Source organism: Odocoileus virginianus, chromosome 8 (assembly GCF_023699985.2).
Source record: "Odocoileus virginianus isolate 20LAN1187 ecotype Illinois chromosome 8, Ovbor_1.2, whole genome shotgun sequence".
Lineage (NCBI taxonomy): Eukaryota > Metazoa > Chordata > Mammalia > Artiodactyla > Cervidae > Odocoileus > Odocoileus virginianus.
In genome coordinates this window covers 80414636-80429545 of record NC_069681.1, presented here as the reverse complement: position 1 = coordinate 80429545, position 14910 = coordinate 80414636, and the positions used below count along the sequence as shown (strand labels likewise).

The 14910-nt window shown below is 39.9% G+C and overlaps 1 protein-coding gene across 3 annotated transcripts in view; it reads left to right on the top strand.

Moving 5' to 3' along the window:
- Nucleotides 1-14910, top strand: part of DCLK1 (doublecortin like kinase 1) — a 157667-nt gene that overhangs the window by 79669 nt on the left and 63088 nt on the right. For all 3 annotated transcript variants that reach the window (XM_020893392.2, XM_020893408.2, XM_070471800.1), the window contains 2 exons: nt 9386-9473; nt 12136-12244. In XM_020893392.2, coding sequence (XP_020749051.1) covers nt 9386-9473; nt 12136-12244 — 197 coding nt within the window. The remainder of the gene's footprint in view (nt 1-9385; nt 9474-12135; nt 12245-14910) is intronic.

The window sequence follows — 14910 nt, the reverse complement described above, 5'->3', positions numbered from 1 at the left end:
AAAAATGCAAAGAAAGCAGTGGAACAGTTACCTTAAATCTGGTGGGGGTCAGATAGTCCAGAACAAAAATAAATTCTAGTAATTTTAACTTCCCTGAACTGTCAATCTTTTGGACAGCTACTGCTTAGAAAGGTCCAATAAACGCTATTTGTTCTGGGTAAGTGGCAGATATCGCCAACTGATATGAAGCCCAGAGCTTTGTTTAGACACGGCAAAAAGGAACTGGACTTGTGCTAATTGCCGATAGATATCATGGCCAACTTTCCATTCAAGCGGTTCTGAGGGAAATGCTATTCCATAGCATTTAATCTTTTGAACATATGACTTTTATTAAAGGACTGTTCAGAGGCAATATATATCATTTACTTTTTGAAACTAAAATCCCTCAGAGATTGAAACAGCACACCATTTATAGACTTTGAGATCTCTTTCTATCCAGAGCATAATTCCATTATACTAAAGCAAAAATATATATATATTAAAAAAATCCTTAGCATCAAGCTAGAAGTTTTTGTTTTTTTTTTTGGTGGAACTGAATTGATGATTTATAGGCACTTAAGATTTACTTACTTACAGAATTCTTTTTAGAATATTAGACACTGAATTTTTAAATTGTTCTCCTGGGCAGAAGAGACCTCCAGAAAAAGCAATGCATTTTTGTCCTTAGGGTAAACCAGAAATGTTCTGTGAGGACACTGCACTCTAGGTAACAGTTTGATACTTTTCTTCATTTGCACTTGTTTTTTTCCCTTTAGTCATCATAGAGAACAATGTAATAAATATACTCCTGCTTTTAGCATTTTAGAAAGGCAAATCCTAATCATTTATCAAGTATAAACTTCATTGTGAACTCAAAAGGCTGGTTCTAAAAGCCACATGGTTTGTTTCTTCTTTGTCTTGTTTTATTAATTAGGTGGGGGTAGGATGGGGCAGAAATTCCCATGTTTTCATACTGTCATAGACTTTTAAGAAGTATCAGGTCCACCCATTTACACACACCCCTGTGTTCTTAAATTGGCTCATCTAAATATTCTAAAAAATCAAGTATCTTCTAAAAATATTTTGAACCAGCATTCAATTGCCATATGGGTTCCCTGTGTTAACCAGCAGAGGTTTTGGTTACATCCAATGTAAATCTATACATGATTTTTTTTTTCATTTAAAAGCAATGAAATCTAAAAACCACATTTCTTAAAACAAATAAGTAGAATAATATCCTTGAAAAATAATTCCATACGTTTTAGCTATTGAACTACTAAATTTTTCATATGTGGCATATATCTACCTAGGTGTGTAGGCATTCGTATAAATTTGCAAGGGTCCGTGTGTATATGGGTGTGCTTATGTAAGTATTGTGTATATTTATAGACCATGAATAGTAAAGTATGGTATTTGTGACACAGCCTTGTAAGTTACTGGCTCTTGTGGAATTGTATGTAAAACCTTTGTGTCATAAGTCATTACACATGACATATTAATTGGGGCATGTTTAAGTTCAAAGGTAGTTTGCTAAACTAGTATGGCAGAATGGTTCCAAATAATAGGGCAGATTTATTGATTTAAACAATTTGGAAACCAGATAAACAAATAAAAAATTTCAAATTCAGACAAATTCAGTGTTTTATTAACTATTAAATATAAGCATTCATTAATGCTTATATTGTTATGACTTGATAGTCAACTATTAAAGTGATTATATATACTATCACTAATGTTTCTCTAATGTGTATGATATGTGGCAATTGTCAATCAATATTCATTAAAAAAGCTGATTTATAGGGTTGTAAGTAACTGGGTATTGTACTAAAACATGAATAGAAGAAAATCCAAACTATATTTGATTTTAACTAAGTTTCATAACAAAGCCAGATAACCTATAAGGCAGTTCTGTATGTTCTTTCAAATATGATTCAAAACTGTTGATGTATTTTCAGTAGTAACCTTACTATACTTGCCATGTGTGTATATATCTACATAAATATATACACACTTGAAACTGTTAACTGAGTGAATATACTATATATGCATACATTGTCTATTTATGCATATTTGCATTAGCCTGATTAGCATCTCTAATTGTGCATGTCAGTAACAACAGTATCCCACAGAAGTGTAGTGTGAAAATTAGAGATATATTGAATTCAATATACCAGTTGCCTGATGCAGTTTGTTATACTGTCAGCTGAAAAATACTTGTAATTTTGTACCTGTAACGCATGTGGAAAAGATAGGAAATCTGAGGCCCTAGCTATAATTTTTCAGGGTGCATGATATATAGTGTCTTTAAAATGTGGTTCGTTTTAGTAAAGATGATGGATAAATTCCAAGATAGTATAAATGATGCATGTAATACATGGGTGTTTATATTATATATGGCCACAAAATGGTTTTGAAGCTAGGGTAGAAGGTATCTGAAAGGTCACAGACAAAGAACTATGAAATTTAATTTTCTTGTGATTTTTCTTTGAGCTTATAGTCATCAACAAGCAAGGAATTGAGTTTATTCTCAGGACATTTAACTTCAAAATACACTACGAATGTTGCAAATTTGGATAAAATTTTTATAAAGAGGTTGATATATTTCCTGCTTACAGTTTGAGTTGCCTGGATGTGTATTCTCTTAAAAAAGAACATTTGGTGTTAAAATGTTTTAAACAGCAACAGGTTTTAAAAATTCGTCAGTTGAGGCCATCAGCAGGGTTTTATAGAGTGAAATGATGAAATGTTTCATTGAACCCGATTTTGAACGTTCCATCACTTTGTGCTGTGGTTTCATTGTAAAATGTTGTACTTTGTGTTTGACACTGGACCATGTTATTTCTCTCAAAGTTAATGTTGTTACGCTTACCCCTTAGAATAACTATATAATAAACAGGAAAAACTGCCTATGTTGTTCAGTGACTTTCTTTCAGAAAACTTGGTAAGTAGACACTGAAAATGAAATGACCGTGTGGAGTAAGGTTTACCTTCATTATCATATTTATGGTGTTTTGTGACATGATTGGCATCAGTAGGTGAGACTTAAGATACTGCAGAATGACATTACATGACATCCAAAGTATCAAATACTGACAGTAACAGTGAAATAAGACTATCTGGCGAAGAACTCTGTTTTACTTGGTTATAGTAAAATCATTAACACACTTTCCTCTCAGGTTTGCCTTAAGAGTGAATATATCAGACAAATTGGCAACTGTTTTTTTTTTTTTTTTAAGAAATTTTAAATATACTTTCTCCTAGGCAGGAAGGCATTTTTCCCAAAGTTGCCTAATTTGCAGGGGGAAAAATTTGCGTGTATATATAGGTACCTGTGTGTGTGAAAGTTATTTCAAAATCATCAAATGATATTATATATTTATTATAAATAAATATATAATGTTTTATTATATATTTACATAAAAGTAACTATAATAAATATAAAATACTTGATTACCCAACTTTAATATAGAACTAAAACCCATAATCTATTTCATTCATAATATGGTATTCTACTGGCCTAGTTGGAAAAAATAATTTACATTAAAATTATTAAAGAAGTCTGAAATTCTGTATAAATTTTAAATCTAACACTTTTACCAGGCTCATTTTAACTTTGAAATTATAATTTGCTTTAACTGTTTCTCTTTATTATTTCCATGGACACCAGATATAGTCAATGCTGAAAGCAGTAATTGGTACAACTGGAAGGAATGTTTGAAAGTGAAAGTTAAGTCGCTCAGTCATGTCCAACTCTTTGTGACCCCATAGACTGTAGCCCACCAGGCTCCTTCGTCCATGGGATTTTCCAGGCAAGAGTACTGGAGTGGGTTGCCATTTCCTTCTCCAGAGGATCTTCCCGACCCAGGGATCGAACTCTGGTCTCCCGCATTGTAGGCAGACGCTTTACCGACTGAACCACCAGGGAAGTCCCACTTTCACTTTACAAATGTATAAAATTCCAAATTGTGCTTTACTTTCTGAATATAGAGTTTAAAATAAAATGGAGCACATGCCTGAAAAACTACTGACTAGCTTCCTTCTTTACAGGCTGGGACTCCAAACCGAGGAGTAAATCATGGAGGGAACTATTTTATTGAGAGGATATAAACTAGATGGCTTCTTGGTCCCCCTTCAGACGCTTCTCTCACAGAGCGCACCTTCTAAGAGGAGACCTGGTGCCAAGACGAATGGTTGAGATTCGGAGCATGTAGATCCTGGCTTTAAGTGAGCATGATGACTGGCAGACAGTACAGGCAAAGCAGGCTGCCTGGCAGAGGCATAACTAAATACATTTATTTTTGATATCTTGGCTCCCGTGGTTTCGCTATCATGGATTTAATGCCAATATTCTCATTTTATTTTTCTCTTCCTCTAAGTAAACCAGTTTCATGAATAGCAGTTCTATAGTCTTTTAAAAACTTTGTTTATGATAACCTTTTATATGTTTCACTGTGCATTCTGATTTATGCACATGGTTGCCTGTGCCATAAACGTTAGGTTTAAACATACTATGGAGAATGCAGACAAAGGAATTTCGGGAAAGGAATTTCTTTTGTGCCTTGTTTCAAGTAATAGAGCCTTGTTAATTATTGCATATTGATGTCATCAGCTTGTTGTTCTTTACCCACTTGCAAAGTAAATGTATGATTTTTCTGTATGCGCACAGAGTCCCTTGGGTCTCAAGCTCTCTACACCAAGATTATGAATTAATTTTGCTACATGAAGTCATCTTTAGAGATTCTACAGACCTCAAGTTAGGATCACCAAGACACTTATGAGTTTGTTAACTATTTGTTGGTTGTGTTTCCTTTATAAAATTGATCCAGTTGATGTTTAAACTCTTATATTGCCATTCCCCCCCCAAAAAAAATTACCAAAGTAATAACTATACGCCAGGACAAAATATGAAATGGAAATAATACAATTATCAAGAAAGGGCTAAAGTTATCTTGTGAAATTTTTCTCCCTTGCTTACATCAGTTGGATCGATCGGATATTCCTGTAATCCTTATTTGGTGTGGATCCCAGCTGAGTAACACCAATAATATGAATACAAATGGCAGGAGTAACATACCGTTTATATTTGAAGTGAACTTTTTTATCACATAGTCATCAGATACATCTTGGTAAAATGTGGTTAGAACTGTTATGTCAGCTTTCTCACTTCAAAAAGTGTGATATGTTCTCCATCTGTTATATGAGCCCAAGCTAAATAGCTACACTTAGGATGTGTTCTTACTTAGGGCAGCGCTTTTATGAAGGTGTGCCATAAAAGCATCCAGGTGCCAGCAACCTGTCCACCTGGTTCCCATTAAATCTGCTCTGAGGTGATGACATTTCAAATGTCACAGTATCTCTTAGAGCAGCCAATTGCATTAAATTCTAAAATAACTATGTTTTTCACTGTACACTATATGCCTTAGAATTAGCAAACTGACTGAAGCAAACCCAAAATCTTATGATCATGTATACTATGAAATGGTTTATGTTCTGTGAAAAAAATTAGTAAATTGATTTCATTTATAAGCATGGCACAATATAAGCAGACTCTTCAGCTCTATGTAGGTCATAAATAAAGACTGATTCATCTCATTGGGTTAATTCTAAGGAACATGAACTACACATTTCCCCTTTATTAGGTTCAAAATCCTTCAATCAGACTTAGGGAAATAATCAAAATGTTCATAGTCTGTCTAAGGTAGTATATTTAGGAGTAGTAACAAGGGTACATAGAGGGCCATGATGATTACGGAATGGCTTCAACTGAGAGAGAGCAATACGTTGGGTAATAAAATAAGAATCGAGGAAATAACAAGCTGGAAGGATATGAATGTAATAAATTTGATATTAACATGAATAATTGAGAAGTCTTAGACTCGACCCAAAATACTAACCTCTCAAATACAGAATATGGAGATCTGACACGGTATAGGCTTAAAAGTTATGTTGTTACCTATAAGCCAATATGATCTTAAAATGCATTGGTATTCTATTCACAAAGAAGACGACACTACCCTTCTCTGTTCTGTGTTGGTCAGGGCACAGCTAGAATATTTCATTTGCTTTGAGCACCAGCATTAACCAGAGATATTGACGAATGGAGGATCAAGGGGGTCATGGGGTCCTGTCTTACGACAAATAACCAGAGAGACTAGGATGATCAAAATTGAAAAAGAGAAGACACTATTGTAAAGTAATTAGCCTCCAACTAATAAAATAATTGGGGGAAGAAAAAAAGAGAAGACACAAAAGGGGTTCAGTGGCTCTCTGCAAATTTTGGAAGCCTTGTCCTATCGGGACATGCGCTGTACTGAGCGGCTCCAGAGGTGAGCGATTAGAGTGACAAGTGGAAAAAGTAAAAGGACATCACTTGAACATAACTTGCCTTATTAACAGTCAGCGGGCTGCCTCAGGAAATACGGATTCAGTACTGCAGCTGTCTGCACAGACGCCATTTGACCACGTGGCCGGGATTTTTATAGTGGGCATTTGGTCTCTCAATGGAAGTAGGGTAGAAGAGGTAATATTTAAGGTCCATTTCAGTCCCTGAAATTCTTTGAATCCGTGAATGGCCATTGTCTTGGAAAGGTGTATAACGTTTAACCACCTTACTTCTTTGGGGAAAAGCAGAAGTAACGAGAAATTGAATACATTTATTTTACTGTATTTGAGCATAGTGAATGAAATGAGAACTTTCCATTTTTAGAGTACCATATTTGTAATTAAATGTTCTCTTACATTGTTTGTTACCTTCAGGTAGCGTGAAATTTGAAATGACCTGGAGTACATTTTGAAAACTAAAGTTGAAAATAAGCAGTTTTAAGCATAAGCAGACTTGTGTTGACCCTACTTTTTTTTTTTAAACCAGAGCCTAAAACCTTGAGGGGTTTTGTTCATAAGGCAGAGAAAAACCCAGCTGGCAACGTAGCAATTGTTCAGGGCATCAGACAACTGGTGGCACTATTGAAAATGTAATTCATTCATTGATAAGGCAGTTTAGTGAACAATATCCAGCAAGTTTATTAAACATTACAGTTTAAAAGAATGTTTTCATATTATTTGGGTGAGTGTTCTGTGTTGAGTGTCTGGTGTTCTTATTAAAAGAACAAGATTTTGGAATTGAGTCCTTAAGTTGTAGGCATCTTTGCTAGGAAATACGCTACTAATCTATTAATTTGAATGCCTGATTCTGAAAGAATGTGTCTTTGTATTCTAAAATACCATATGACGGAACAGCACCTGCCACCCCAAACCGCAATGTGTCTGCATTATTAAACACCATTTGTGATGCTGCTGGAAGAAATTCAAGGATTGAAAGGCTCAGAAGAGAAAGTCTACATTGTAAATATTTCTTTACTGTTTTTCTGCTTGGAACAGGATTATGTCTACAGCAAAAGCAGTGACCCCGGGGATAAAAGATCTCCCTGTTCTGGAAAACACACACCTTCCCCTCAAATGCGGTAGCGCTAATGTTTCTTTTCTCCAGACCTTGACCTTGTAAATCTGCCTTGTTTCAACCTCCTATTCCAATACTATAAATACAAGGTTTTCACAAACAGACATTCATAAAAGAGCATGCTCAGAGGCTCATACATTCACAGTGCCTTCGACAGAGTTGGCTGTGGCTACAGTTAGCATCACAGCCATCTGACAGGGTCACAATCTGAATCCCTCTTTCTGACCTGACATAGGGCAAATGGGTGCTGCTGGCCACAAGGGGAGGTTGAGTGGCAGAGGATGGAAACAGCTCAAGTCACCAGGCTAGGCTAATGGATGGGGGATTCTTAAAATACTGGAAAATAAAGGGCACACAACACAGACTACCACCAAACTTCTAGAATAATCACAAAACTTCTAGACTACCCACCAAACATCTAGAGTAACCACCAAACTTCCAGAAAGCCTTAGGAGGAAGCAGATGTGTCACAGCTGTGAGTTTCACTTTTGCCCCCATTATGGCAGCTGTCAGCTTTGATGAACTTGTCCCACGGAACGTGGTCGTCTTAACACACCCCGGGGAACGCTGTGCAGTTGACCCAAATGGCCCGGCAGTGACTGAAGTAGCATCTGCCCAGTTACATTCATCCTTTGGGTAAAAACTGAAGTCTGAATTTCCTATGCAAGGTGCTGTTGGGCACAATGACTGTATGTAAAGCTCTTCTGACTTTGTGCATACTTAAGGCTGGATGGCATGGGGAGGAGGTTGAAGGGAGACAGGTAAGCAGAGGAAAAGTAGGTCAACATTGCTTCTCGCCACTTCTTCATTATTAATTCAACTACAGATTCTCTCTCCCTTCTCTCTGCTCCACAGACAACCGGCACCCTGAGCCAATGCCGCCCCCTCACCGCCTCCTGCCTCCCATCAGGCCAACCAAGTGGATAAACCCAGGGAAACAGAAGGAGGATCTTTTAGGACAAGCTGTGTTCATTATTTAGAAACAGCATCGATATGTGCAAATTGTTTTCTCAAGGAATAGATGCAGAGATGGAAAGATTCATTGTTAAAATACTGCCTCATGGCTGATCCCAGTATTAAATATTTGGTATTGTTTTGTCCTCAGAGCTTTATACCCTGTAAGAGGGCATAGCAACCCACTCCAGTATTCTTGCCTGGAGAATCCCATGGACAGAGGAGCCTGGTGGGCTACAGTCCATGGGGTCGCAAAGAGTCACACATGACTAAAGTGACTTATCACACACTCTGAGCTTTATAATACAGTTGTTACCCTGTTTGCTGTCAATCTTGAGTCCAAATACACCCAAAATTTGAATCGCAAGGCTTAGGCTTTTAGTTTCACCTTTGCCTCAGGAAGAAAAGTAATTATAATAAGTAAACGTTTCTTGTTACATAACATTTAACATATCAATAACTTGCTTAGTGCTTATGTCTTTATCACAAAGTGGAATTAAACCTACTCTTTAATCTTTCCCCAAGGATGTGGCAAAGCTGAATATTTTTTAAAAGGATATTCCATAAAAATCAAACTGAAGAAAAAATTTTTCTATGGTAAGAATTAAACAAAAAAAAAAGAGATCAGAGTGACCACTTGTAAGAAGCCTGTTTGCAGATAGACTATGGAAGAGTGAGGTGAGACACCTCAAATCTGCCAAACCTAAACAGTGAGCAAAAGGCTGCTAATTTTGAGAAAATGAATGAAGGTCATGGAACGTCCAAATCGACAAGGATGAGCCTGGCACGGTTAATGGCACCCGTCGTTGGTTAAGAAGCTGGCGGGGAGCGGTAGTCCCAGTTGAGTGGTCCGAGCACCTCCCTTTCTGGGCGTGGAGACCGGTCCCCTCCGTGGCAGCGGGCGCAGTTGCTGCCCGAGCTTCTGGGCTGGGCACAGCACCTGGAGACATGGGGCAGGATGGACAGTTTTTATCCTCTATTTCCTTTTTCCTCCAGAGCTCTCAGCATGGCGGCTCCTCCACTTCCCTCGCATCCACCAAAGTCTGCAGCTCAATGGACGAGAACGACGGACCCGGAGAAGGTGGTAAGCTTGGGACGTGGTGTCTGAGGAGAAGGCGTAGCCTGTACCCCGACGGAGAATGGGTTGGCTAAATTTAGTCCAGAAAGCTGACATTTCTCCAGCAGAATGACCCTGAAGCAGCTCGGGGTCATCGCAAGGGGGTGGGACTGAACGTGGCTCTCACCAGGGGTGGTATCTACTCTCCGGGGGCTGGGAAGAAGGAGTCAGCCAAATGTGGAGACCTTTCCCACCCTCCAAAGGTGTAAGCGTTCTCAGAAGGCCAGCTCTTGCCCTCCTTGCAGATAAAAGGGGCTAACTGTTGCCTTTGTTTTCCAAATTCGGTTCACTCCTGCAACGAGAGAGACCTGTTTACTCTCTCTGGCTGAGAGCGCCCTGCAGAGGCACTCAGACTTCAGTCAAGTCAAAATGCGAACATCTGTCTTTACAAAAAGACTGAATTGATGGCAAATGGCAAAAATATTCTTTGGACCTCCAGCGAATTCACTTTAGACAGTGGTCATGTGACTCGGGTTGTGGAATGGGTGTTTCCTGCTAACTCCTGGATTGTTTTGGATGAGCCTTTCCTGCCCTACGCATCTTAGTTTTTCTTCTATGAAATGGAGATTGTATCCTCATACATGCCTGCTTCCTCCCTGGAGGTAATTATCAGGCTGAAATCAATTATGGGAAAGTATTTAGGAACTCAGGTATAAAACTGATACAATCAAGCCACTGTTAGCGATCCAGCACCCCTTATTTGTTTGAAGGGATAGGATTTAATTTTCCAGTAAAGTCCCACTTGGGGGAAGCACTTCATTATGTTACATGAGATACATGACTGACCCAAGGATTATTTCCTGACTACCGTGCAATATCAGACTTTTTTGGTATTTCCAGAAGGATGAAATGCAGCCATCCAGAAGTCTTCTTTTGTTCCAATGTGTTTTATTTATAATGAAACAAAAGGGTCCTTGACTAAGCCAGTGGCTAAGTCTTCTTAATCAGAGGCCTAAAAGATACCTTTTTACATAGTCAGGGGTAAAGAAACCAAGCCATGTGCTCCAGATGGGTGTTCCCTTCATGAAAACATAGAAGCATCTCCTTCCATTTCCCATCTGAAACCAGACTTGCCTCCAACAGACAAGGATGGTTACTTTTATTATCCGTGCAGGAAAGAGCCTTAAGACCGTGTCATCCGAGAGATGTTTTGTAAATTCGGGTGCTTTACAGTGGCTTTGAAACTTCTCCAACCATCTCCTGTAATAATCATAGGCCAGACAAAAATCCCTAGTCTGCATCTTTCAGACAGAGGCAAAATGATGGCTTCTTTGGGGTGAGATGGAGCGGGGAGTGGAGGGAAGGCTCCAACTCTCACTTTCTTTGGACACCTTTGAGATGCCTTCTAGTGGGTTAAAAGTAAAATGTCACCTTTAAAGAGGTGAAGAGGTTGCAAAAACGCCAAGGACAAAAGCAGCAGCAGCAAATGTCCTACATTTGTACAATACTTTTCAGAAATCCCATCCATTCTAGTATCCAGAGTGATGCAGGGTGGAGATGATCGCAAAAACAGAGTAAGTAAAGGTCCTATAGCAGATGCCTGCTGGTTGTGAGCTTCTATTGTCCGTTCTCCAGCCCTGCAGACTAAACTCAATGAGAACACGAAAATCGCCCAGAAAGCCCTTTTGCCACCTAAGGTTTTAATTTTATTTTGAGAAGAAATGTTTAGTCTCGGTTTGTGATTAAAGGTCAGAAAAGGAGCACATTTAGAAAGCGCACTAGGCTTCCACCACATTTTGTATCCAGGTTGCCTGAGGGAGAAGCCAGGATTTATAACTTTAAAGCATGTAAATTTTAGAGCCCAGCTATAAAAGCTTTTTATACCCCTAAGATGTTAAAGGTTATCCACTATATTTATGCGACCTAAGTGTGGCTTATTTAGTTTTATGACCTTAGATATTTAAAGCATTATTAGGCATTTGTAAAATGTTTCAAAATGCATTTTAAGGGGGAAAATGCGTTGTGTTAGTGGCACTAACATAATTGAAACTACAAAACTGTTCTGTTCGCAGACATAATAGATACTGCAATTTAACTCAACATCTGCCACGCAGGTTGCTGGTGAAAACATTTGTCCAAAATCTGCTCATTGATACTGGGGAGGGGTGGTGATCAGTGCTTAGTTCTAACATAAGGAATTTTACGGAGATCTCTATTTCAGGATGTAGTAAAGCTAAGTGTCCAAACAGCAGGCATTTTTCATGCTTGTATGGTGTCAAGCGGTCCAGAGTCCCTTACAAACTGCATTTTCCTCCCTACATAGGAATGTCATCTCTCTGAACACCATGGGTATTCATAAATGCTATTGATCAAATTGGCATGAAATGAAAAGCAAAACTTCCTCCTCAGACAACCCGCTTCAGCAGAAAGCATTAGCTGGTCTTACATAGGTGGGAGTGGACCCCATAGATTTTACATTTCCTTTAGTTGATCATTTGTCTTAGTAGAAACAGTTGATTATACAATGTCAGAGAGGGGCTAGGGGTGGGAGACTAGCCTGCCTGTCCAGAAAATGACATATTGATTCTGAATCAGTGCCAGTCTATTAGATGATACTTCTAAACGTCTTCTATGCACAACATCTGTATTCCCTTTTCTACTAATAAAAACATACTAATGATTCTTTCAGAAGTGTCGGAGGAAGGCTTCCAGATTCCGGCCACAATAACAGAACGATATAAAGTCGGAAGGACAATAGGAGATGGAAATTTTGCTGTTGTCAAGGAATGTGTAGAAAGGTGAGAAAGATATCATTTGCATTGAGCTTTAAAGGAAACACTTGGGGTTATGTTTTCCGAGATTGTGTCTTTATTTGCGGTCTGAGGCACATATGGAATAGGTTAATGTCTCAACTCCAGATGTTAAAAAAAATGTAAAAGAAAGAACAGCTCATCTAACAACAGATTTGAAAAATGTAGTGATTTCTGGGGACAATCTATAAATTAAGAGCTTTGATTTTTCTCTTTAATGTACTCAGCAAAATGTTGCCAGCTCTTTCAGGTAAGTCCTTTTATTTTGTTTTAAAAAAAAAAAGCTTAATAGTTTTTTCTACATTTTGGGGAGACATTTTGTAAATGTCAGAGCATTCTTAGGTATATTGATATATTTTTCATATGTATATGTTGTAAAATTAAATATAAGAACTTCGAAAAGCTTCACAATGCAACTGTACTGATCCCCACAAAAAATGGCATTTAATACATGAAAATGTTTTAAAATGAATGAGCCAGGCGCTCTTGTGGGCCAAAGGGGAGGGCTTAGAGTGAAAGGTTTATCCCTAGGATCTCGGTACCTAATTAAGGACAGTAGCAGGGGCTACTAGTTGGAGAAGTGACAAGTAATAGTTATAGCCCAGATTAAGGCCACCTCAAACCCTGAGCCCAGCGTTAGAGGTGGAATTTGTTATTTAAGGAGGACCCAATTGGCCAGCAGCTTCTTCTCAGGGCTGGTGAGCAGGGTATTGGAGAGCTGGGGGCACCTGCCTCATTCCTTATGGGAGCGTGTCTGCTGGCTTCCAGGGGCCTCCAGGGTGGACATCTCCCCCAATGCTCTTCTCGACCCACCCGCCCGAGTTCTCAACACGAAGGCTCTAAGCTCTGCCTCCATTTGAAGCAGATGCCTCAGACTAAAAGTTCTAACCTGCAGGATCCAGAACTTATTTTTCTGCAAGGCCTTTGACTTCGAAACAAAGATTCAAGTCATCTTTGAGCTGGACGTCTGCCTGGGCCTCAGACACGAGGGTCCTGAGTTTGGCCAGTGTCCACTGAATTGCTTCCCTTCACCCTCTGCCCAACTAAGGCAGTGGAGCCCCCGCTAGGCTCCCCTGGAGCAGTGGGTCTCACACTGTGCCACTCCCTGCATACCAGCTGGGCCAAGCCATTCCCGCGGACATGGTCGCAGCCCCCTAGAGCAGCCACTCTTTGGTGGGGAGAGGTATGAGTGATGGGCAGCTTGAGAAACGCCTTAGCTGACCCTGCCAGGCCTTCTTCCCCCTCCTTCTCTCTGTCCCCCACTCCCACCACAAAGCTGGACAGTTTGCTGTGTGACTGACCAACATAGAAAATGTCCCATTACTTTTCTGGACCTCACACCTCCCCAAACAGGAGCAACCACTGTTGACTGAATGTAAACTATATACCGGGTCCTTAACTTAGGATATTTTATTGATGTATCATCATAATACCGTGGCGTTGGAACTATTTCCATTTTATATAAAGAATGCCTGAAGAAGCTAAATGCCCAGGTCAGTAAGTGCTCAGATGGTTAAGTATTTCTATTTGGCAAGGCATGGACGCTAGTTCAGCTCCAAACCCCACACCACTGGACCACTCAGCTTTGCTGCCTCCTGCCTCCAACCAGAGCTTTGCTGCCTCCTGCCTCCAACCAGGGCCAAAATCACACACATCACATTTGTCCCTGTACAGAGAAGACAGAAGTGAAATCGGGAAAGCCATCCTCAAAGTAATGGGTGGAAGTGTGTGTGTATATAGTTTTGTTTCCCATTTGTGCTTTTACTGATAGGAAACCCAACCCCTTTAAACATAATGTGTGCTGCAGCAGAAAATCCCATGTCCAGCATCGCGGTGCTCTTCCCCCACGGGGGCCTGGTTCCCTGCCAGGGGCATCATCTGTTGAGTCTGGCGTGTGCCTGTCCTCAGATCCTGCTGGCATCTTAGTCCTGCGGTCCTGGTCTTCCCAGATAGAAATTTCTCATTTCTTCATCCCAGATTAATTTCTTTCTTTCTGGTTTAGATTGTGTTCGTTTTGCAGGAGTTCGCATCTCGGGTCTCCTTGTCCGAGCCTTCAGAGGCTAAGCACCAGGCTGCTCCCCGAAGTGTTAGTATTCATCTCCCGCTGAACCAGGACATATGGCAGCTGCCCCCTGTCCTCAGAAGTATCCCATAACAATCTTTTAATCTTTTCCAGAGGTCCAGGAAAGTAAAAGGGGGCTAAGAATGTTTTGAGTGCACACACTGCTTGTGTGGAGACATTCTGCCACATTTGGAAGGATAGATGTGGATGAACAAGAGCATGTCCTCCCCTCCTGTTAACAGTGCCCCGTCACAGGGGAGGGTTTCCTCAACAATGGATGCAGTGACATTGCATCCCTCCCGATTCTGTGTCAGCACATCCCATCCTAGGACCTGCCAGGTCCATTTCGGTTTCCGCCTGTCTCCCCGCAGCACCGTCCCCAGTGGCCTCGGGAGCCCTTAGGATGTGCTGAAGAATGCTGATGAACTTTAGAAGCTGTTTTGTGGAGCCTTTAGAGGCCTCAAAGAAAACTCATAAAGCTGAAATGCGCTAAGATGAGGTTTGAGGATGGATAGAGGGCTTGAGATGAGGTGCTCTTCATCCCTGGCTTCCTGGCTCTGTGTGGATTAATTACCAGTCAAGCCACGGGTAC